The 22,850-nt window shown below is 34.9% G+C and overlaps 2 protein-coding genes across 12 annotated transcripts in view; both read right to left on the bottom strand.

Annotated features, from left to right (window-relative positions):
* Window positions 1-696: 696 nt before the first annotated feature.
* On the bottom strand, window positions 697-16,958 carry LOC103459313 (cylicin-1-like). 3 transcript variants are annotated; one of them, XM_008400790.2, is made up of 14 exons: window positions 16,697-16,958; window positions 16,512-16,624; window positions 14,740-15,069; window positions 12,949-13,212; window positions 12,613-12,711; window positions 11,860-11,919; window positions 11,343-11,462; window positions 10,945-10,998; window positions 10,413-10,553; window positions 7,919-8,020; window positions 7,239-7,406; window positions 6,924-7,097; window positions 5,479-5,649; window positions 697-3,255 (listed from the first exon to the last, which is right to left on the bottom strand). In XM_008400790.2, the coding sequence occupies exons 1-14, from the start codon at window positions 16,855-16,857 to the stop codon at window positions 2,966-2,968; spliced, it is 2,247 nt and encodes a 748-aa protein (XP_008399012.1). In that variant the 5' UTR covers window positions 16,858-16,958; the 3' UTR covers window positions 697-2,965. The 3 variants fall into 3 exon arrangements, with proteins under 3 accessions (XP_008399012.1, XP_008399007.1, XP_008399019.1); XM_008400785.2 differs by having other exon boundaries at window positions 11,343-11,465; window positions 16,697-16,955; XM_008400797.1 differs by having other exon boundaries at window positions 11,343-11,465; window positions 16,806-16,827.
* A 1,422-nt stretch (window positions 16,959-18,380) lies between these two features.
* The window catches only part of klhl6 (kelch-like family member 6), a 43,002-nt gene continuing 38,532 nt past the window's right edge, over window positions 18,381-22,850 (bottom strand). For all 9 annotated transcript variants that reach the window (XM_017303697.1, XM_008400830.2, XM_017303700.1 and 6 more), the window contains 2 exons: window positions 22,409-22,622; window positions 18,381-18,870 (listed from right to left, as the gene is read on the bottom strand). In XM_017303697.1, coding sequence (XP_017159186.1) covers window positions 18,572-18,870; window positions 22,409-22,622 — 513 coding nt within the window. In that variant the 3' untranslated portion in view covers window positions 18,381-18,571. The remainder of the gene's footprint in view (window positions 18,871-22,408; window positions 22,623-22,850) is intronic.

Here is a 22,850-nt window from a genome sequence, read left to right as displayed (position 1 = left end):
ATTAAGGCATACAGGAGAAATTTGTCTGAAAATCTCAAAATGATGTCCTGGATTCCACACATTGCCTTCATAATGCAGTTATACAACAGTCCATCAACACACAGCCTTTAACTCAAGGCAGTATCTCGTATCTGAAGGTTCCATTTGGAAATAATAAATTTATCAAATGGGAGATTTCAACAGTGCATTCTAAATGTTTTTCAATTAAAATGCTTTTATATTCTTGCAACCATTGATGGAGTAATTAAAAGAGAATTAATTTCTAATGTTCAAATTGACGGGGGTGAAAAAAAAAGCCAATTTCAAGAGGTAGTGACTGTTAAACACTGCCCCCTACTGACGTGCAAATATTACTACATTTCAATATCCTGGTGATGCTTGTGCACAGTAGATTATTGAGTTGCAATTTTAAGCCATCAAGCACATTGTTTCAATGTTTTTCTTATTTTGGTGATTTCTTATGCCATTTTATTTTACATAATATGTGTTGCCCATTTTTAAAATCCACTGTATTCTTGTTTGACAGAATATCCAAGTGTACATGTGCATCATAATAAATCAGAATATCAGTTTGAAAATTATTTCAAAAGTTCATGTCTGAAAAGTCACCTCACATTACACATGGATGTATTAATGGCAGTCCGTGCAGGAATAATGCAAATGAACTGAACAGTGAATGGATAGCTTTCAGCCATGTTTGAAAAATGTTTATATTTTATTGGCTTTGAATTGTAACTTGTCTAACTAAATCTGGATTTTAAAGCCATAATCGTCCTAATTAATCAAAACTGTGGAATAGATGTATACAATAAACTAATTCTACCTGTAAAATTGAATAATTAAATCATTTAACATTTTAATTATATTTGAGTTTGTTGAGATTCACCTTTATAAAGGTTAAAATATGGCCGCCTTCCAGTAAATCTTGAGTTGCCCTTGAGACATGAAGCAAATAGAAGCAGAAACAACATCACTTTGCATTCACATAAGCATCAAGTTCTAGTGATCATAAAGGCAAAATATGGAAATGGTTTGCTGTGGCAGGTGCAAAGCACAAAAATGATTACGCAGATCAGAATTAACTAATGCTAAATGCAAGTATTTATCAGTAAAAAGTGATTTATATGAAAATGTATCATATTCTATTTAACAGTAATAACTGAAATTGCTATTACTATACCACAGACTTATTTAAGGTTGTGTGTTTTTACAAGTTAGAATTAGATTTACCTCTAGTTTATTAAACTTTACCCTAACAACAAAAGTACCTTTCTAATACAGTCACAGACAACTGAAGGAACAGAAGTACCTGTAAAGTTAATAAACACTTCCATAATCTAATTCAGAGGTAAAAAAAACAACAAACAAAAAAACAACACCTCAGAAGTCCTTTGTTAGAATTATTATATAATGTATTATGAACAATACGAAAATTGATAAAACTAGGTGGTGCAAATTCAGTTTTGTTGCTATAAAAATATATAAATTGACATCCATCAATCAGATTATTATACAATTATAAGATTATGACCATGGATAAGTGACATGAACAACATCCTCGCCTACAGGTGAGATATTTGGTCAGCAAATCAACAAAGTTGAAGTGCAGCAAATCAGCAGACGTATCCAGATGTCCATACTAGACTTTAGATGTTATGCCTAATTGTTGCATTGTATTATAAATACAACACTTTATAAGGTATTATCAAGTTTATAGTTTTCTGAATGTCTGAAAAACAAATTAAACTAGATACAAGCGTAAACCTTGTAATTCAAGATTCAGATGTAAAGACAGTACAAAGTGTAATCATCAGTGAAAAGATTTTAAATGTACAAAAATATATACATTTCCTGAAGTGTGTGTAGAACTACAGGAAGTATAGCATTTACAACCATAAATTTTATATTATCATGTGTACAATCAATAACTTTACATTAGCTATTGTTAACTTGCATGCTGCAATTTGAATTTTTAAAGCAAAAAACACTACCCCCTGAATAGGCTTTTGTGGAAACTTTTTACAAGACAAGATGCTGCTCAAGTTATTGGGAAAATAAATGAAAATAAACCTGGTAGAGGACGTGAAGGGCTGGACAATGGGGCAGGTTCATCTGCCAACAGGACGTTATAGTGGAATCAACCTAAATGTTATTAAGAAGACTTAAATATGTATCTTCATAAATACTCTCCATTGAAACTGAATTAGCTTGTGCTTTTGAAAACCAGAATGAGAAACATTTTAGTGTACAGCTGCACAAAGCAAAAGATGATTCTATAAAACTATATCATCAGGGGGATGAAGTTGTATGCACGCTGCACATTAAATTTTTCATTCTCGAAAAAAAAAAAAAAAGACTTTGTATTGTTTTCCTTCTGATTAAGAAATTGTGCACTTTGTCTTGATCCATGACTAAAAATTCCTCAAAACATACTGCGTAGCTTGTGGTTGATACTTGTCAATGCGAGTCCATGTTTAGAAAAAGATAGAGCACCCATCTTTCTTCAGCTTATCACATAATATTTCAACTTGACTATCTCAGAACAAAACTCCTTGTTACTTTTTATCTTGGTCTTTACTCCTTTCCATCTGTCTTCTTTATTCGTTGGTTTCTCTTGGAATTGTGTCCATTTGTCATGTTGCCTGAGAGGCAGCAGATAATGTGGAGCTTCAACAGTTTCAACAGCCCATCTTTATTCTCACTGAAGCTCTTATTTTATATTTTTGTCTGTGTAGGTTAATCTTCGCCTTCAGCAGATTATAGCGCTACGTCTGATCTTGCTCTTTTCTTCTTCCTCCGAGACTGTATTTTCTAGATCAGGCTACTCCCAAAAGTCTTTGCATTGCTGCTTAGTGTCTATTTCTTGGTCTTGAGTTTGTTCTGTGAGGAAGGGGAGACGGATATGTGCCGTCTTAGTTTGGGTGGTGTTGGTCACTTTTGCAGGGTCTCCATTTCAGATTCTGTTTCAGAGAGGCTTTTGCTCATCCACTGTCGTTTCTGAATCAGTCTCTTTGGCAGTGGAAGCGGGTGGAGCTTGCTCCTCGTTTTCTGATTCTTCTGAGGATGATGAAGATTCTCCATTACTTGCCTTTGCGCACTCATCTGAGTTGATGTCTTGTTTACGTTCAGCCTCTGGTGAACTCTCTGGAGAGTTTTCGCTCAAAGGAGAACTCTCCCTGGCAACAGGCGGTGGCTGAACATCATTTTCAGGGGTTGATTTTTCAAACTCAATCTCCTCTTTCTTTGACCCCGAATCTGAAACAGACAGCAACAGTTGTGCTAGAATCCATCTGCTAAGAATTTGCAAATATATTGAAAAGTTCATTGTAAGTAACTCCCCCCAAAAAAATCACTCCCAAACAAAGCAATGGAGTGCATTAAAGGTAATCAAATTGAGTCCTTCTTCCAGGTTGTGACATGCTTGTGTAAATACAATTTAACCTGTCAAAACTGATGAATGTTAGTCATTCCTATAGATGGAAAAAGTCATTCACAATAAGTGTTTTTCTTTTCTGAATCAGAAAATACTAGAACATCATGAATAAACAATAACGAAACCGCCGATGCTGAACCTATTGTGTTGGGTCCCATATTCTGAATATAGAAGACATCATTTAATCTGGAAGCTTTGGAGATGAGGACCATCATAAAAATAATAATGTTGCTTTGGGGTTATACTTTATGATAATCTTTATGTTTTCCACTTGAAATACAATGACAGTTTTGTAGCTGTTCTTTGAAATGCAAAAACAGGTGAGAAAAACCTTCAAAGCAACAATATAAAAAGAAAATATGTGCAAAGTAACCTAAAAAAAACCAAAACATTAACTGGGCAAAATTGTGACAGAGGAAGTAACGTGGTTACTAAAAATATAAGTAAATAAAAATCAGCTAATCATTCAACACGTGACACCTTATTTCATATCTTGCTTTATGAAAAATATCCTACAACTCCTTTGAGGAAGTAAAGTATTTCCAAGAAAATATTGTGGAACATCCAAGTTTTGCATGCCTCACTTTTAATGCACTCCTCTTGTAAAATGCACATGTATACAGTAGATCAAAGGTATAAAATTCAAAGTGTCYTGCTGGATTATAGTTATGAACATCGCTTTTCCCTTATGTCACCCTCTTGTTTTATTTATCATAATAAAAGCTAAACGAACCATCTGGGATTTTTTTCGATGAATCTTTAGTGCCCCCAAGTGGTCGAATAATTATTAGACAACAATAAGATGGCAAGTAATGGCTCAAGTTTAACCATTGAACGTCTGAGGTGAGCAAGTCATCTGACCAGTGTTCTGTCAATTAAGGGATGTTAATATTACATTGTTCTTTCAATATCTGAGCCAACAGAGGGTGTGTTATTCTCCTGTTTCATCATGTATTTCGATACCATTAAACATAAGGATGTATAAAATAAGAGGACAAAAGTGTTACTAACAATTGTTGTAAAACTGCTATATTAACAAATAAAACAAATAGCTTAGGAGAGCAAATAGGAATATAAAATGTAATATTTGCTTTGAAGTCTGGAAACATTCGGTGTGAAACAACCAAAATGACAATGACAGAATAAACAGAATAGACTATATATCAGTTTTAACAAAAAATTGAACATACAATTGCTTTGTATGTTCAATCATATGTTTTTTTTAAAAAATACAATAAAACATTTCATTTCATAAAAAACCCCCCCCCCCCCAAAAAAAAACCTGTGGTATTGTGTTCAAAATTACATATGTCACACTGATTTTCTGGCACTTCATCTGGATTCCCAGAATCTGAAGGATCATTTGAAACTGGTCTCTTATCTTCCGGGATTGCATTTTCAGTTGCTTTTTTGTAGCCATTATTGCCATTCAGCACACCATGTAAAACATCCTTAGTTCCCTCAGCATCTACAGGATTACCCTCTTTATGCAAAATGTCTGGAAGTTAAAACAATCAGACAGTAAGGGACTGCTTAAGTTTCATTTTTGTTTTGGATGAGACTATCCAAAAAACGTATTTCAGTAAGCATAGCACCGGTTCAATAGATTTTTAATCCAGTGGAAGTAAAGAGTAACCATCCAAGAAATTACTTGAGATTTTTCAAACAATGAAATGTGACAGGCATACAAGAGATAGGAAATTAGGAAAGGAGCAAATGCTTTTTTCACACCACTGTAAATTTGTCTAGACTTTAATTGTTTTTCAGCAACCTGGGTGTCCATGCAAACTTTATTTGGGACAGAGGTGGGAGGTGTTGGTGAGGGGGTAACAGCTCTTTTGTTCAAACAAATGGTGTGAGTCACTTTAAAAACACATTTTAGAAAATACTTCTACGATAATACAATACTTCTTATGGTGAAATGAGAAAGTAGCAAATATCAGCTCTGTGTGAAATGTTTTTTGTGTCTAAAAATGCTTTTGAACATGTTCATGGCAGGTGGTAGCAGTGGGGAAACATGCAATTTTTAATCCATGTGTACTCACTATTTTCTGATGACATAGCTGTTAGTTCAGGATTCATAGAATCAGAATCTGAAGGGTTGTTCTCCAAGACTTCTTCCTCCACAATGTCTCTGGGCTCAGCTTCATTAGCTTTTCCATCCTCCTTCTCAAAGAACGAGCGCCGTTCTTTAACCGGCAAACCATATGGATTCTCTGAATTTAAACCACAAAATAATAAAAAATAAAGCACACTGAAACTGAATACACATGTGTAGTGAGATGAATTCAAACCATTCAGTTAGTCTAAAAAAATTCTGTCTTGAAAATATAAGTAGGAGATAATAAACAAAATGCAACTATACATTTAATAACATCTGAAGATAAGAAGGTTTTCTCCATACAAATTTAGGAACTCACTGGGTTTTTTTTTTACATTTTCACTTCCCATTGAATTTGTAAATTATTGAAAATTAAAGACATAATCTTGTAATCTGAAAATAGAACCTTGAAAACTAAATATAATCAAATAATTTGTAGACCAGAAATAATTGTGACTGAGGAAGTAACGTAGTTAACGTGACATTGTTACCAAACATTTAAGTAAATAAAAATCAGCTCATCATTAAACACGTGACACCTTGTTTCATATCTTGCTGTTTGAAAAATATCCTACAACTCCTTTGAGGAAGTAAAGGATTTCCAAGAAAATATTGTGGAACATCAAGTTTTACATGCCTCAACTTTGATGCACTCCTCTTGTAAAATGTATATGTATACAGTAGATCAAAGGTATAAAATTCAAAGTGTCCTGCTGGATTATAGTTATGAACATCGCTTTTCCCTTATGTCACCCTCTTATCTTTCCATAATAAAAGCTAAACAAACCATCAGGGATTTTTTTCAATGCTCCATGAGTGTCCCCAAGTGGTCAAGCAATCATTGGATAAAACAGACAGAAAGGGACTGCTTACGTTTCATTTTTGTTTTAAAATATATATTGCAGCTCTCAAGTGAGTTAAAATCACCTGCATAGTGCAGTGGGAGATGAAGGGATGTTACTATCAGGCACTACTGCAAAATTTGAGGCATGTTATTAATTGTTGCATTATATCTTACACAACCTTTAAAACAGAAAGTGTTTTAGTCACAATTGTTAGAAAGCCGATATAATAATAAATTAAAAGGAGTGTTGATGAGCAAACAGAGCTATGAGACAGACATTTTCAGTAACATAATGTAGCCAAAACCAGATCTAATGTTTTCTCTGAGGTTTGGAAAAATTCAGGAACAAAACAACCAAAATGACAAACAAAATGGCAAAATATAAATAGAATATAATTCGCCATATCTTAGTTTTAGGATAAGAAATTCTATTTGAGTTATTTTGTATGTTCAATTTTTTTTTTTAAATACAACAAATTGCTATTATAAAAAGGAGTTTTATAGTGTTGTATTAAAATATGGTTATTTAGCTTATTTGTACTCACTCTGATCATTTGGATTTCCAGAATCAGCAGGGTCATCTAAAACTTGATTCTTGTTAACTTCCAGATTTGTATTTTCARGCACTTTTTTTAGTGCAAAGAAATTCTGAACAATGTTTGATTTCGGAGGCACTGCAGGAGGATGTGAAGCTTTGTTATCCTCATCCTCACTGTTCTCTGAACCCGATGAAGAAAAAGGAAAATGCAGAAAGTGATTAGTGGTTAATAGAGTTAGGAATTTTAACTATACAAATAGCAGAGAAAGGCATAGTGTAATGTATGTAGCAATATTGTAGCCAATATTGTCATTCAGCACACCAGGTAAAGCATCCGTAGTTTCATCTGCATCTACAAAATTATTCTCCAAAATGTCTGGAAGTTTCTCTTCATCCCCTGCTCTTTCATCATCTGAACAAGGATGATCAGGATTGGGTGACACCGCAGGAGGAGATGAAAATCCACTGCCTTCAGGTTTTTCACTTAAACCTATAAAAGAGACAGAAATGCTATAAAGAAAAACTAATTCTTTCAAGGCAAGCAAAGGTTTATTCTTGCCACTCTTCCACAAACTATTAACTCTAGAAAAAGACAAAATGGTCAAAATTGTAAGATTAGAGGATGTAAACTGGTTGCTAAAATAAAAAAACATCAGCTCATTATTAAGCAGGTGACACTGTTTCATATCTTGCTATGTCTGCTTTTTGAAAAATAACCTACAAGCTTCTAAGCTTGATGAAATAAAGGATCTTCAAGGAAATGTTGTGGGACATCAAATCCTGTCATGTCTTTGAAATATGCCTAACTTCTGATGTTCTCTTCTTGTAAAATGTACATAATCAATGGTGTGCACTAATCAACAATTAGTTTTAGGATAAGAAATACTATTTGAGTTATTTTGTATGTTCAATATATTTTTAAAAATACAACAAATTGCTGTTATAAAAAGGAGTTTGATAGTGTTGTGTTAAAATATGGTTAATTAGCTTATTTGTACTCACTCTGATCATTTGACTCCTCATTTGGATTCCCAGAATCAGCAGGGTCGTCTAAACCTTGCATCTTGATCACTTCTGGGTTTGTATTTTCAGTCGCTTTTTGTACTGGAGAGAAATTCAGAACAAGGTTTGATTTATTACCAGACATTGTAATGTCTTGCTTTTATTAGAAAAGTCTTTTACAAGTTTTTTTTGCCAAAATTGTCCCACATTTATCTCCATCCATCATGAGCTCTGGTAAGCATATCTGTCCTGCAGAAGAAATGCATCCTCCAAATGATACCTCCAGCACCATGTTTCACTGTGAGTCTTCAGGGTGATGCAAGGGTGTTAGTTTTCCCCCACAAATAATGTTTACACTTAGGCCATTGAGTTTAATTTTGGTCTCATCTAACCAGACACCTTCTTTTAAATGTTTGATGCACTTCTTTATCATTTGTGGCCATTTGCAAAAATGACTTTGGTGGACTTCTAAACATGCATGAAGGACTTACTACAGGAGATTGATGAGTGAACTCTTAATCCTGCAATGTGCTGCATAGTTTATAGAAACTGAAGCTATTCAGTTTCTATTAAAAACTGAATAAGAGTCACATGACATAACCCGTAGATTAATCTAGCGGTTTAACACCTAGATTAAGACAATACTCGTTCTCTTTGCAGAATCTGTGCATAAGGAGAGGATGTCCTTATGCGCCTCATAGTTTTGACTATATACCCCAATTACTCGGTGAAAGTCCTGCTAGCCCTGCTTTATATTTCTCCAAAAATCCTACCCCTAACCTGTCTGGTGTGTTCTTTAGTATTGTGCTGCTTTTTCACTAATAAACCCCTGAGGTCTTCTAGGAATGATGGTATTTGTACCGAGATTAAATTAATTAGTATTTTAAGAGAATTAGTTGTAATGACTGTTATTCAAGAGCATTAGAAAGGGCTGAACCCCCCAAAAAAGGCCAAACATTTCCTTTCACAAGCTTCTTCTTTCCTTCAGCCATTGTACAACTAATTTCTTTGCCCAATTGAAAATCCAGACAAGCAAGTTACTGATACCTTTAGAAGCTGCTTCAGTATTTCCACATAATTGTCATAATATTTGTTCCTTGGCCACATCAAGGGATCAAAAAGGAAAATACATAAGCCCCAGTTCTTACTTTTCAGATGTTCTCAAACTCAAGTTTGCATGTAAACGCAAGTGTGATATTCAATACATAAAAAAACTGAGTGGAAAAGTGAGCTGTAAACATTACTGTTACTTGCAGAGGCAAGTTGGGATTTGTCTTAACATGAGCATTTAGTCTAACTGCATAAAGTGACTATGCCACAAGGAGAATAGTTTGCTTTAGATACAAGAAAACATGTACAACCGCTTGGATAAAACAAAACTCCATTGTTGTAATCAAACGTTGTGGTCAAACATGAAGTTTCAGGTGCTTTTTTTTTTTTTTTTTTTTTTTTTTTTTTTTTACTCGACAGAATGTTCCCGTCAGAGACTCACTAGCGCAAATGGGCGTGACATGCTGTCACACATATGAAAGCAAAACCAGAGACTGCTTGGTTTGGGAAAAATAGCTCTACAGCAGCAGTGTGAAGAATTGTTTTCCACTCCCTGATTACCTATATTTTTGCATGTTTGTCACACTTARGCGTTACAGAACATCAAACCAATTTAAATATTAGTCAAGAAAAATACAAGTAAACACAAAATGAAGTTTTTAAATGAAGGTGCTTACAGAAGGAAGAAAAAAACAAGCCTTCATGGCCCTGTGTGAAAAAGTGACTGCTCCCCTCCAATGGCAGACTTTGGAAGGGAGCCATTTTGGGGCCCAAGGCAAATCTGTGTAAAGGGGCCCTCGCCCACGTCTGCTGTCATTTACCAGGAGGCTCAAAGGGTGAAAGATCCTGAAGGGCTGACACAATGTCTTAGGGGCACGGTGCCTGCAGCTGTGGTACGATTTATTTATTTATTTATTTTTTGTAAAAAAAAGATCAAGAAAGCAATCATTCATACAGGATGAGACTATCCAAAAAACGTATTTCAGTAAGCATAGCACCGGTTCAATAGATTTTTAATCCAGTGGAAGTAAAGAGTAACCATCCAAGAAATTACTTGAGATTTTTCAAACAATGAAATGTGACARRCATACAAGAGATAGGAAATTAGGAAAGGAGCAAATGCTTTTTTCACACCACTGTAAATTTGGCTAGACTTTAATTGTTTTTCAGCAACCTGGGTGTCCATGCCAACTTCATTTGGGACAGAGGTGGGAGGTGTTGGTGAGGGGGTAACAGCTCTTTTGTTCTTTTCGTGTGAATCACTTTAAAAACACATTTTAGAAAATACTTCTACGATAATACAATACTTCTTATGGTGAAATGAGAAAGTAGCAAATATCAGCTCKGTGTGAAATGTTTTTTGTGTCTAAAAATGCTTTTGAACATGTTCATGGCAGGTGGTAGCAGTGGGGAAACATGCAATTTTTAATCCATGTGTACTCACTATCAGATGACGAAGCTGAAAGTTCAGGATTCATAGAATCAGAATCTGAAGGGTTGTTCTCCAAGACTTCTTCCTCCACAATGTCTCTGGGCTCAGCTTCATTAGCTTTCCCATTCTCCTTCTCAAACATCTTGCGCCGTTCTTTAACCGGCAAACCATATGGATATAAGTAGGAGATAAGAAACAAAATACAACTATACATTCAGTAACATTTGAAGATAAAAAAGTTTTCTCCATACAAATTTAGGAACGCCCTTTTTTTTTTTTTTTTTACATTTTCAGTTCCCAATGAATTTGTAAATTGTTGAAAATTAAAGACATAATCTTGTAATCTGAAAATAGAACCTTGAAAACTAAATATAATCAAATAATTTGTAGACCAGAAATAACTGTTCATAAAGTTAGCAAAATTAGATTGAAAATCTAAAATTTGCTTTCTTTAATAGCTAAATTAGTAAAAAAAAAAAAAAAGAAATTAAGATCTTCTAATGTAAATAAACATTTTAATTATAAACTTAGCAAAACGGATTACCTGAGGATGAACGTTGGCGAATGCTTTCCCTCAGCTCGTTCATATGAGCCTCATCTGTAAAAAGTAAATTACTATCAGCAAAATCACTGCACAAAGAAAATATGTATTTTATTATAAGAACATACAATGGTTTCTGAGGTCACTTTTTCTTGAGATCCTATTTTGCTCTGAGACAAAACAGAGTAAAAAAGAAAGTCTGACTTCTGATACAGCATATTAAACTTTACTTTGTAACTTAAGATGCCTTTTCATGTTATGCATTTTTGCCATTGTTTATACAGAAGAAAAAAAATTATTCTTCCACTGCAAGTTCTTTCATGTAAATTATTCGCTTTAATTTACATTAAACAGTTATGCTTCATTTTCTTTAATCAAGTAAATCATTGGGTAGAGTTTACCCTTATGGRGAGGATTCAACAGGGTGTTATTTCTTTGGTTTAGGTGTCCAAGAGAATGTTTAGAGGGAAATGTAGGTGCTCTGTCCAGAAGAACCCGGGTTTCGTCACTTCCAGATGCTGCTACTGAACAAATTTGAAAAGACATAATAAATGTAGCTGGAAATCAATACATTATTACAATGACATTAAGACCTGTCACTGTTAACAAATAATTTACWTAAAGATGATACTAAGAAATAGCTAATATAAAGAAAAATCACATCTGTTACTGTAAACCTGCTTCTTTGKTTCATAGCAGACCATCATTTAAAAATCACTATGAGCTGCTTAAGAAAACGCTGCTTCAAAATGTAAAATGTGTAAATTGTATTATCAATTCAATGATTGTTATATCAGTCTTCTAGGTGACAACAAGCAAAAAAATATTTCTGTCATTTACACCAATACATTATTACGAAAACTTACAATGTTTCTGTTTGGCTTTTGTATTCATGGTCCAGACAAAGTACTGACATACCTTTTGGATATCCAGGCTTCGAGTGACTTTCCATATCAGACTTCTCATGATTTGGGCGTACTAGAACCAAGAAAACGGCATCATGATTAAGTTTCAGAGAACTGTCTATCAATTTACTGATTCAAATCATTGAAAAAAAATAACTGAAGAAAGAATTAACATTTTTCTCTGTACATATATTTCTAATGAGGTTACTCACAAGAAATCTACAATAGATACTAGTAACAATCTGAGAAATTTACAAATATGAAGAAATCTAAAAGKAGCAATTCATGTGTAATATTGTAAAATGCTACAATATTTTACAGTATTATAAAAATATTGTAAAATAAGGTACTGTTATTTGTAACAGTACCTTTAAATCATTGATTAAAATGTATGGAATACTTAATAAAAGTAGCTTGGTGGGTGATGACAGCTGCATGGAGAAATTAGTTGCATGTTTAGTGCAGGTTGGATTTTGACTTTTAAATCCAACGAATGACCTAAAAATTTTAAAGTTCGGGGAGACTTATATTATGCACTCTGATAATCTATTCTTTCCATAGTTTTTCAATAGGATTCATATGGGTTTATTAACAGAGCCATCCCAGCAGGTCTGTTTTAATTTTTTCCTCAGAACCAATTGAGTTTCATTGGCTGTGTGTTTTGAGTCAACGTCTTGGGAATCTCTATGGCTTATTTTGTTCATGATTTCAATTATTTAATTTTATTCCACTTTATTACTCATGACCAATTTATTTGTAACAGTACCTYTTTTAAGGTAAAAGAAGAGCAACACCAGTAGAATCAGCAGTAGAACAACAGCAAGAGCAACAASWCCAGCAATCAGTCCGGCTTGAGCCTTTGGCACTGTAATGAAAAAACAAAAAAACTTTACATGTTAACAAAAATAACTAAACTGCAGTAAATAAAATGGATAATCTGGTCCAAAATTACAATAAAATTGATCATAAGCATTGATCATACAGCTTTAATCTGCTTTTGTTCACYAGTTATCTCTGTATCAAACACATGACCATTGAAATATGAATAATAGCCTCTGAGGTATGTTTGTTTACWAAAGAATAAAAATGTAAAACATCTTACCAGGGTAGCAGTCCTTAGCAGTGAACACTGCTGATTCTTGAGTGAGTRGGTTCTTTACAGTACAGCTGTACTGACGATCATCAAGTTCCCCTCCAAGGGAAATCTTCAACACGTGTCCAAGATTAATCTGTCCATTTGTGCTCCACTGAAACTCCAGTGAGGAYTGATGGGATGGTAAAGAGCAGAGCAGAGAYGCATTCCCTGCTGACTCAGAGGTGCCTGGATTGTTTATTTCACAGGATATGGTAGGCTTGGTGACTTTGTCTAAAATAAAGCATAAGAGCAAACAAGTGACTGCAACATCAGAAAGATACATGAATTGTTTCATCCATACTAACTGATTCATCAACATAAACAAGAATATTTGACAAAATATTAAATACTAAGAGTTTGCTACAAAGGAACTACTGGTATGTTTGAATTATTTAATAAAAATTGAATTAATTTTAGCATCTATGTTAAAACCAATTGATTTCAACAGTGTATTGCCCTGTTACATCAGCCATCTAATACAGTGAAATAATCTCCCTGAGTTTTATTATCTCAGTCGCAAAGATCTATATCAGTTTTGGGATAGAAAAGAGAGCAAAGGTCCATCTAAGTGAGCTAATATATAATTAACATGTTGCAGACTACTGCATCCAAACAATCATTAGTGAACTACTAGAGAAATCTAACTTTTTTTAAAATGAACCCAAGGAATCAAATATGAAACCAAGGCAGCCAATAAAATCTACTGTAACACAACTTGAAGTTTAAGAGAGAAACTGAAACAACAATATCAGAGAGTTGGATACCAGTGTCTGTCGAAACCAAATAAGGTATCTGACTTACAGAAAAAATAAGTTGTTTAGTAAAATGTGCCTTATGGTTCATTAATACTAATATTATGTTGAAACTAGTAATGAAGTATTATGAGGTAACAGTGTGCAAAGTAGGATAATTTGCCCAGAGACTTTGATACAATCTGGATTATATTTTACAGGAACTGGACAAACCTCCCACGTCCATCAGACAGACAACAAGTTAAAGGCTCTTCTGCACTTGCTTGACTGACCAGGCTTGGGAATATGCATTGTTTATAGCACAGCTACTCAATTTAATGCAGTTTAAGTCCTTTTTGCTTGTTTTCTAGATTATATTTGGCTGGTAGATTATAACCATTTGTGCTATGTAGAGTAATTATTTAATTAATTGTGAATAAAAGCAAATARGGTAGCATTAACTGAGATCCCACACTTATGGCGGGTATGTGTGTAGCGCTTTATGAAGTCAGGAAGACCCTAAAGCGCTTCACACTGAACTCAGTCACACACACACACACACGCGCACGCACAGATACACACACACACACACACACACAGACACACACACAGATCGCAGAAAGCTACTATATTGTAGCCACAACTGCCCTGGGGAAGGCTGGCAGGCATGAGGCTGTCATGCACCAGCACCACTTCTGACCACCACCTACATGAGTCATAAGCAGAATATTGCTAAAATGTTTAAAAACACTGACTGAGAGAAAAGGCTCTTCACATCCAAATGTCTTTAAACTTCTCTTTTTGTTTATTCCTGGAGCTATGTGTTACCCATGCTGCGATTCAACTCTGCAGGAACCTATTCATAACAATAACGCAAACTATGCATAAAATAAACACTAAAARCCTTCTTTATGGCTTCTCATTAACTAGCTACTTAAAAGAACAGAGTGCTCAATGTCAATCTAAAACTGCTGTCAGAAATGGGKTTTTTTAGGGAGAAAAAAAACAAACAAACCAAAAAACTTACCAATGACTATCAGTTCATGTCTTCTGGTCTTATGTTGGTTGTTAGTTAATATTTCCAGGTCATAAAATCCGCTGTCTTCATATCTCAGGTTGCTGATGGACAGATCTGCAGAATACCAGTCAAGAGTGACCCGGTCTTCAAATGACCCAAAGGATTTTTCTTCGCTGCCATCAAAATGCACCACTTTGTGTACATTGTGTCTTTCTATACGCTTCCACAGAATGTCAGTAGGGGCTTCTTCGTTGCTGAAGCCTGGGAAGTCGACTTTCTCGCCAACCAGTTTATATGTTGTATCGCCAACCAGTTTATATGTTGTATCTTGCCCAGAAACTACAAAGAGAATTTAAGTGAGAGTAGACATGTTAAAATGTAAAAAGATTAGTACACCACACAAAACAATGTAGTAAAGTAGAATTTCAAGCCCACCCCTGAGGATTTGTTTATTCAATCATTGGGAAGAAAAAAAAATGAAGTTCCTAGATTGTTATCCTTTCAAAAAAAATATGGCCCACACAGTGGAAAAACACAAGATATTACCAAAATGTTTGATCTAGTTGATTTTTGACCTAGAAATTAAATAAACTGCCAGTGAATCTAGTACTTTTTAAAAATCAATGAATTATTTACTTAAAACAAGATTCTAGATCTTGTTGAAAAACTACTTGTAAGATGGTTTTCCTTTGTTTCAAGTGTACTCAGAAACCAGAGCAGAACTTCTGGGTAAGATATTGCGTATTTTGCAGTGTAAGCTCTTCAACCAGTGATTTCTAACTCAAAACATGTCCTGCCTCCTATTGTCAACAACATCCAAAAAGTCAGCAAGATTTAATGCTTATGGGGCCTAAATGCCCCGTTTTTCTTAAACGWTATGTTTTTCACATAATTGTGAAAACTTCAATKTATTAATTTTGTTTATTAACAAACAAAAACATGCTATATTATTCTTCTGGATTGCCCACCTCTGAAGATGTTTTTAAAATATATTTTGGTTATGAGAGGTCGGATAAGATTCTCTATCATTAAAACTGTTAACCCTGTCACAGGTAAARCACTCCATATAGCACGTAAACATAGCAATATTTAGTTAGAATATACAGACAATGCTGTCAATATCAGCAATGCTAGCTGCCCTAACTACACAAATTATTAACAGAAGAGGTTGAAAACAGAAAAAAATTGGTTTTTAGTTTTTATTTCTCTGAAATTATTTTTGTTAGGATTAAGAGACCTACACAAGGTGATGGTACAGCCTTCATTTTCAGATGAGTTGGACAGTGTTCAGTGGGAGGTTTGAACCTTAGAATGTTGTTTGACAACAGAAACCTTTACTACACTTTTCCACAACTCTATAGCTGACCCGTCTGGGAAGTTCCATGGTAAAAACAAATATCTGAACAAAACATAATAATCTTTGGTTGGAATTGCAAAGCTCTGTATGAACAGAGCAATCTTCACCCAGAGACTGCTACACAAAGAACAAAAGATGATAAAAACGTTTAAGAAAGTTATTAGACATTAAAAAACATATAGCTACGACTATTTGAATACCTTAATAAAAGGTGATGAAGTGTTGTAAGTTRTAAACGTTAAAGCAAGTTAGACGTGCAGTCAGAATGTGTACAAATTAGGTGAAGGAGCAAATCCCAGTCAGAATGCTGTCCTTGTAATGTTAAGGAAGCAGTGCGGTGTTGTTTTTTCATTATGTACAATGTATGTTTACAGAAATGTTCAAAGTAGTTTGAAAAGTATTTTTWATTTATAGTTAAACTTACCCAGACAGCAAGTAAGAGAGAAGCAGACGATGAGACACCAAAGACTCATTTCTGGAACACTACCAAATTGCAGGTGGTTGTTTAACTCGATGGCACAATTTACTTTCACTTCGCTAAACAGGTAAGGACAGCAAAGGTTACCGAAGCCGGTTAGGTACAAATAGAAAAAACGTCGAGCATTTTACCTAAAACCAGTGTGGACAGGATTGAAAATAATCTTAAAGTCAAAGTTAAGATTAAATACAAGGAACGACACGAAACAACCCGTCAATGTGCGGGTTTCGGTTGCTTCACCTGTGTCACACCTGAATTTCTGGTGTACTTCGCACCGGAAATGAGTAAACATTACTTCCAACTATTAAAATATTTCACTAGTAGCTTTGGGAAAATGGATAATTGTTCCTTAAATAAGCATTTATATTATRTGAAATATAAATACCTTAGATGATTAAAAATGAGAAAACATGACACATAGATATAAAAAAAACACGAACAAACAAACAAAAAAACGTTTACTTTGAAGTTTTCCGTAAGAAACCGGAATGAATTAAATGTGTCTTTTCCAGCTTGACGTGTCCTTGTTGGAAAGCAGAATGTTTATAAGAAAAGATAAGACTTGCAGTCAGGAAAAGCTTCGAACATTCCTTTCGTAGGACTACTTTGATTGGTTTACTGGCAAAAAATTCGTTTTTTTTTATTTGTTTATTTTTATCACGCAGTATCTACTGATAACTCGGTGTTTGCCTGTACATCAATTTATGTCGTGTAGTCCAAAATCAGTAATGTTTTACTTTAAGCAACAGTTGTTTTTTTTTTTGGAACATAAATGTGCATCTGAGTAAATGAAAATATAATGGAGAGAAGACATTGCAGTAATTTTAACCAAAACGTGGACCAATTTCATGTATTGCTATCAGTTTTACTTATTTTGGTTTACAGTAATCAAAAGTCAAAATTCATTTTCTCAGATATTTCAGATATAGCATTAAACCATAAAATAAGTTTCTAATACATAAATGTTACGTTATGGCCACAGTAAAGTGATGCGCTCAATGCTAATCAAACAGACTAACAATTTGTTTATCTGTGTTTATCTAATAATATGTGCACATAATTTCAACAACAGAAATACTGAAATGTTTTACTCTTAAGTGGGCTATTTAGTTCCAAATTTTCATATTTCACAAAACATAAGTGTAATCACCTGATTACACAGACTATTTAATTTTGTGTTGCAAGACTTTAATCTTTGCTTTTAATCTCTAAAGTAAAATAATAATAATAAAAAGCAATATTAATTTTCAGTTTCATGATAAACAAAATACAATTCTGTCATTTTAGTTTCACACTTCAAATGGAATATTTTTTCAAAGTATTAAGTRTTATTCATAACTCTAGACAAACTTTGTTTAGTAGAAATAGGTAAAAAACAAAATAGCTGTTTATATATTACAGGAACCTAACACATGATTTACACAATAGTCTGTCCAGCAGACAGTCAYTAACAGGATACAAACGGACACTAAGCAACATAAGGTCAGAGCAAAAGAAGCTGACTGCTCACAGAGTCATGTATCTAAGCAAATTAATGGAAAGAAGTTAAGTGGAAGGAAAGTTTGTAGTAAATTAAGGGGCAGAGTCAACAGTAAAAGGTGAGGGAAGAGAAAAACACACTGAAAAAAGGACGATGATTGTTGCTCAATGATTCAAAGACCAAAATTAAAGTAAAATTGTCTTTTGAATTTAATTGCTGAAATAAATTTCTATTCAATCATATTCACTGTGTTAAGACAAATCTTTACCGCTGAAGTGACATTAATATACATATTTTATGCCCCAGAGAACACAAAGTCAAGGAAAGATTACAGCTATTTTTAACCAGAGTAGAGCTCAAGAGAATATATATTTATTTTTTAAACTTTCGCTGCTTACATTAGTACAAACACAGTGATATCTCATGGTAAAGTGGCAAGTGAATGAAAAAGATAACACTTTCCCTGCATCGTTTTGATATGTTACTTGCTGTGGCAAAACTAAAGTCTGGTTCATGAAAGCTTGTGTCATTGGCACTCTGACGAAGGTGTGACTCTGTGAATGTGCGTGTAAGACTTCATGAGCGTCACACTGCCATGGTGGGATACGCCCAGCGGTAGGACGCACTCCTCTGTCAACACCCCTCGATCCACATCCCAGCACATCACAGTGGAAATCACTTGGTTCTTGTTATCCCTCCCCCCTGTGATAAAAAGTTTGTTGTTGCAGGCTGCGATGGCACAACTTGCCCTCTCCCCCAGACGAGCCACCAGGGACCAGGAGTCGGACAGAGGGGAGTAGCAGTACATGGCGTGCATGGCACCACCTGGAAGAGCAATAAAGAACTGAAGGTGAGCTAAAGGTTATGTCATAAAGCATACAAGCTACTAAAATTGGTGACTCAAATCTTAATGAATATTATGTATCTACTTTTTTTTTTTATCTTAGCTTATTTGTAAGCACACAGGAGTATGTGTGTGTGCTGACACACATACTCTCCTGGACCACTGCTTCTGTGTTTCTTGTGTTTGTTTCATGTCAGTTCAGCCTCCAGCCAGCTGTCGCAGCTGGCCTCCAGTCAAGTTAAGGTTATACTTAACCTAACAGTAACCCCATGATTTAACAGTTTTGTAGCTGTTCTCACACTTGGTCACACATAGCAGCTCATGGAAAGCTTAGCCTCATCTGACCAGCTACTTTCACATGTTTGTTGGCTGCTCTAAATGGCCAGTGGCAAAATGTAGAGGGGAATTGTTTTGTCTTTCTATCACCTATTAAACTATCTTTCCTAATTAAAAAAAAAAGTCAAATTTTTTTTAATTAGTCATGGAGTGCATGACTATCAGTCATGAGTGCATGACTATCAGCATGATAGTTTTCCTAATGGAAAACTACCTGTGGCTAGTTTTCCATTAGGACCACCACCAATCACATAAATCCACCTGTCAAAGCTTGCTGCAGCAAAGGAGCTGACACCCACGAGAGGCAAGAGGTGTCACCTGTAGTAAATACATAAAAAAAGTCAGATTCTCCCATCTGAGTTATGCATCCCTGCAGATCCTCCATATTTACCATGGGCATATATGGAAAGTTAGGTGAGGTGCATCCTCCAAATCTACAAATTATGGATCTGGTCAACCGATCTCTTAATGCAATTGATCAAATTTTCTCAACAAGAAGACTGGGCACAGGAGAACCCTCTTGTCCTGCGGGGACACACCCGGCGGGATTCAACCTGGATTTATTCATAATTACAGGATTTCTGCTGTTTGGAGCTTATGGATTCGTGGCTTATCGACTTGGCCGAACTAGCGAACACTCAGACTGTTGGTGTGGACAGAGACGCAAGTTGGATTTGAGTCTTGCTGAGATTCACAGCCCAGCTGAGGACTCTAAAATTCACTAAAAAGATGGAATCGATCTTGGAGAAGTTGCTAGTTTTGGTTCAGTGGAACGACCAAACGAATTTGGATGATTGGGAACTGATATGTATCGGAGAGACTTTAGGGAAGATTGAAATGTACAATCAACCCGACCTAAGACATTCTGTATCTGAATTGGCTTTCCCCATGTTGCCTTAGAAGGGCTGCATATCTCTAATCTCCTTGAAGATATGTAAACATAACGCTTCTTCCCACCTCACCCTCTCCTGTTATCCATGCAGCTGTGGAGCTGAGCTCTTCCAAGGACGTTCCTCGATAACAACACCTCTATGGGACTGAGCAACGTGGTTTCATGGCCCTGTGATGTCACCGCCTTCACTCATGTCTTTGTTTTGCCTTTTATTTTGTCTGAATATTGCCATTTGCCCTAATGTGTCCTTTCCTCTTTTTTATTTTATTTTGTTAGAAACTGTGGAGTACTGACTATTTAACCCAGAAAAAGATTATTTTAATTTATTAGTAATATCAGAAATTGTGGAGTACGCACGATTTAGATCAACATTATGCTTCCTAGATAACTTTTATGCAGAGACTCATACTGCTACAGAAGCGGAATTAGAATTAGAATTACAATGAACTTAGAATCCAGAAATACAGGAACAATCACTACTTAGTTACTTTTTATACTACTACTTGTTAGAAACTGTGACGACTCACTTTTAACCCAGAAAAGGTCTTAGAACAAACTTAGAATTTAGCTACTCATCTGTAGATTATCAGTTATTTAGAAACTGTGACTACTCACTTTTAACCCAGAAAAAAATTCGTCACTCTTTGGCTTATTTTTTCAGAAACTCACTATCTAGATGCAGAGACACTTTTGGATCGAGACTACTTTTTAGACTCCTGTTCTTCCAACTCAGAAATGGAATTAGTCCAGAGGATAGTTAGCAACAGGAGCACCTAGTTTACATACTTTAGATCAACATTAGAGTCTTTTTCTTTTTGTTCTGCTCTTTCCTTTGGTTTGTTATTTAGTTTGTATTTCCTTTTGATTTCTGTAAAGCACTTTGTATTGCCTTGTAGCTGAAAATGTGCTATATAAATAAAATGACCTTTTCTGCTCTCTTGTCATTTTCACCGGATGTATTCAACACTGCCGCATGATATGCTCTCAAAGTTTGTGATATTTTATAAACTATTAAATTTTATTTACGACGAACGAGTGAAAGTGAGAATATGCTCACTGCACTTTCCACATAATTATTATTTTTTAATTAGAAAAGCATGTTTTATTTTACTTACACTTGAAAATAATATGTTACTTTCCACTGATTCACTGATCTAAAAGTGTCTCAACAATATGTCAAAGTTTGTGACTCCAGTCAGTGTAGCATAATTTTACAAAGCCTAATCAGCAATGATACCTATTTCATGCTCTGCTCTGCAATATACCCGCTGAATAAAATGAATAAAGCTGCAGAAAATGGCCAGTATGTAGTGTTTAAATATTATTTTCTTGCTTTTATGCACAATGCAAAAGTTGAGCAGAAGTACTACAGTCAAATGAAACAAAACTGTAATAAAAATAGTACAATAAAAATCTTAAATGTTCAATCAGATTTGAACTTATTTTGTGTTCTTATCTTTAGATGCCACCAACACAATAAAGATATGGATAACTCCTCTGTTATTTGAAATTTTGAGCTGTTTTGAAGGACAAGTTTTTTGCAGAATGTTTGAACATTGTTAATTACGCAAATATTTGGTTGGGTTACTTTTCTCATTTGAAAGTAAGATATCTCGGTGCCTGGACTCTTGCAAATTTTGCAGAGAATGTGGTTTAGCATAGAACTGGTGAGATAATGGTTTGCCTTTCCTGAGGCTGTGAAGGCTGTGTTCCACTTTTGCACCTGTGCATGCTGATTGTCCTGTAGTGCAAATGCAAAAGCAGAACTTCCTCTGAGAGGAATGTAGCCTTTGTTAATATGTCTGTGACTTTGCTGCAATTTAAGCCAAATGTTTGCATTGAAATAAGTCTAAACTGGCTTTTACACTGTCAATATTATGCCAATTTGGGAAAGATGGCAAGCAATTTCCAACATCAAGCCATGTTGATACAGCTTTCACAGAAATGAGCTAAAAACAGCCACTGCACTTCAGAATCTGCATGCTGAAGTGCTAAATAACAGTTCTGAATGCAGTGGCAAATTTCACACATCTTCATGTTCTCAGCAGCAACATTACTGTTTTAGGGACTTTGCCTTGCACATGAAGAATTTGACATTGCATTCCCTGTTTAAGCATTTTTACATTGTACTGGTTTCAAATACATAATGACCAAACATTTTACAAAAAAAATAGGAATATTATCTTTGTGCCACATTAAGCTGTTCATCTAAGTTTTCACACCTCGGATAATATCTTTGTTTGCATCTCAAGTAACATCCAACTATTTATTTTTAAATACTTCAAACTTACCAACAACGTAGATGCATTTCTTGAATGTAACAGCATTGGTGCATTTGGTTTCTATGGGGATGGGTGCCCGCAGTTCCCAGCTGTCTGTTCCTGGTTCCCAGCACTGAACTTTATCTGTGGCTAGTTTTCCATTAGGACCACCACCAATCACATAAATCCACCTGTCAAAGCTTGCTGCAGCAAAGGAGCTGACACCCACTGCAAGAGGTGTCACCTGTAGTAAATACATAAAAAAGTCCATTAAGCAAGATAATATCAGTAAAGGAAGATAATATGATAGTGATTCACAGAAATCTCTTTTTAAGTAACATTTTTTATTGCACGCAGTGTAACATTAGGTGATACTACACCTGACCAAGACCACCAAATATTCAGGACTTCCATGGTCATTCAAACATTGCCAGATTGCAGCAAATTAATAAAAAAATAAAATAAATATATA

The sequence above is a fragment of the Poecilia reticulata genome, linkage group LG2 (assembly GCF_000633615.1).
Source record: "Poecilia reticulata strain Guanapo linkage group LG2, Guppy_female_1.0+MT, whole genome shotgun sequence".
In the NCBI taxonomy this organism is placed as follows: Eukaryota; Metazoa; Chordata; class Actinopteri; order Cyprinodontiformes; family Poeciliidae; genus Poecilia; species Poecilia reticulata.
The sequence above is the reverse complement of the archived record's forward strand: the minus strand, read 5'-3'. Positions and strand labels throughout refer to the sequence as shown.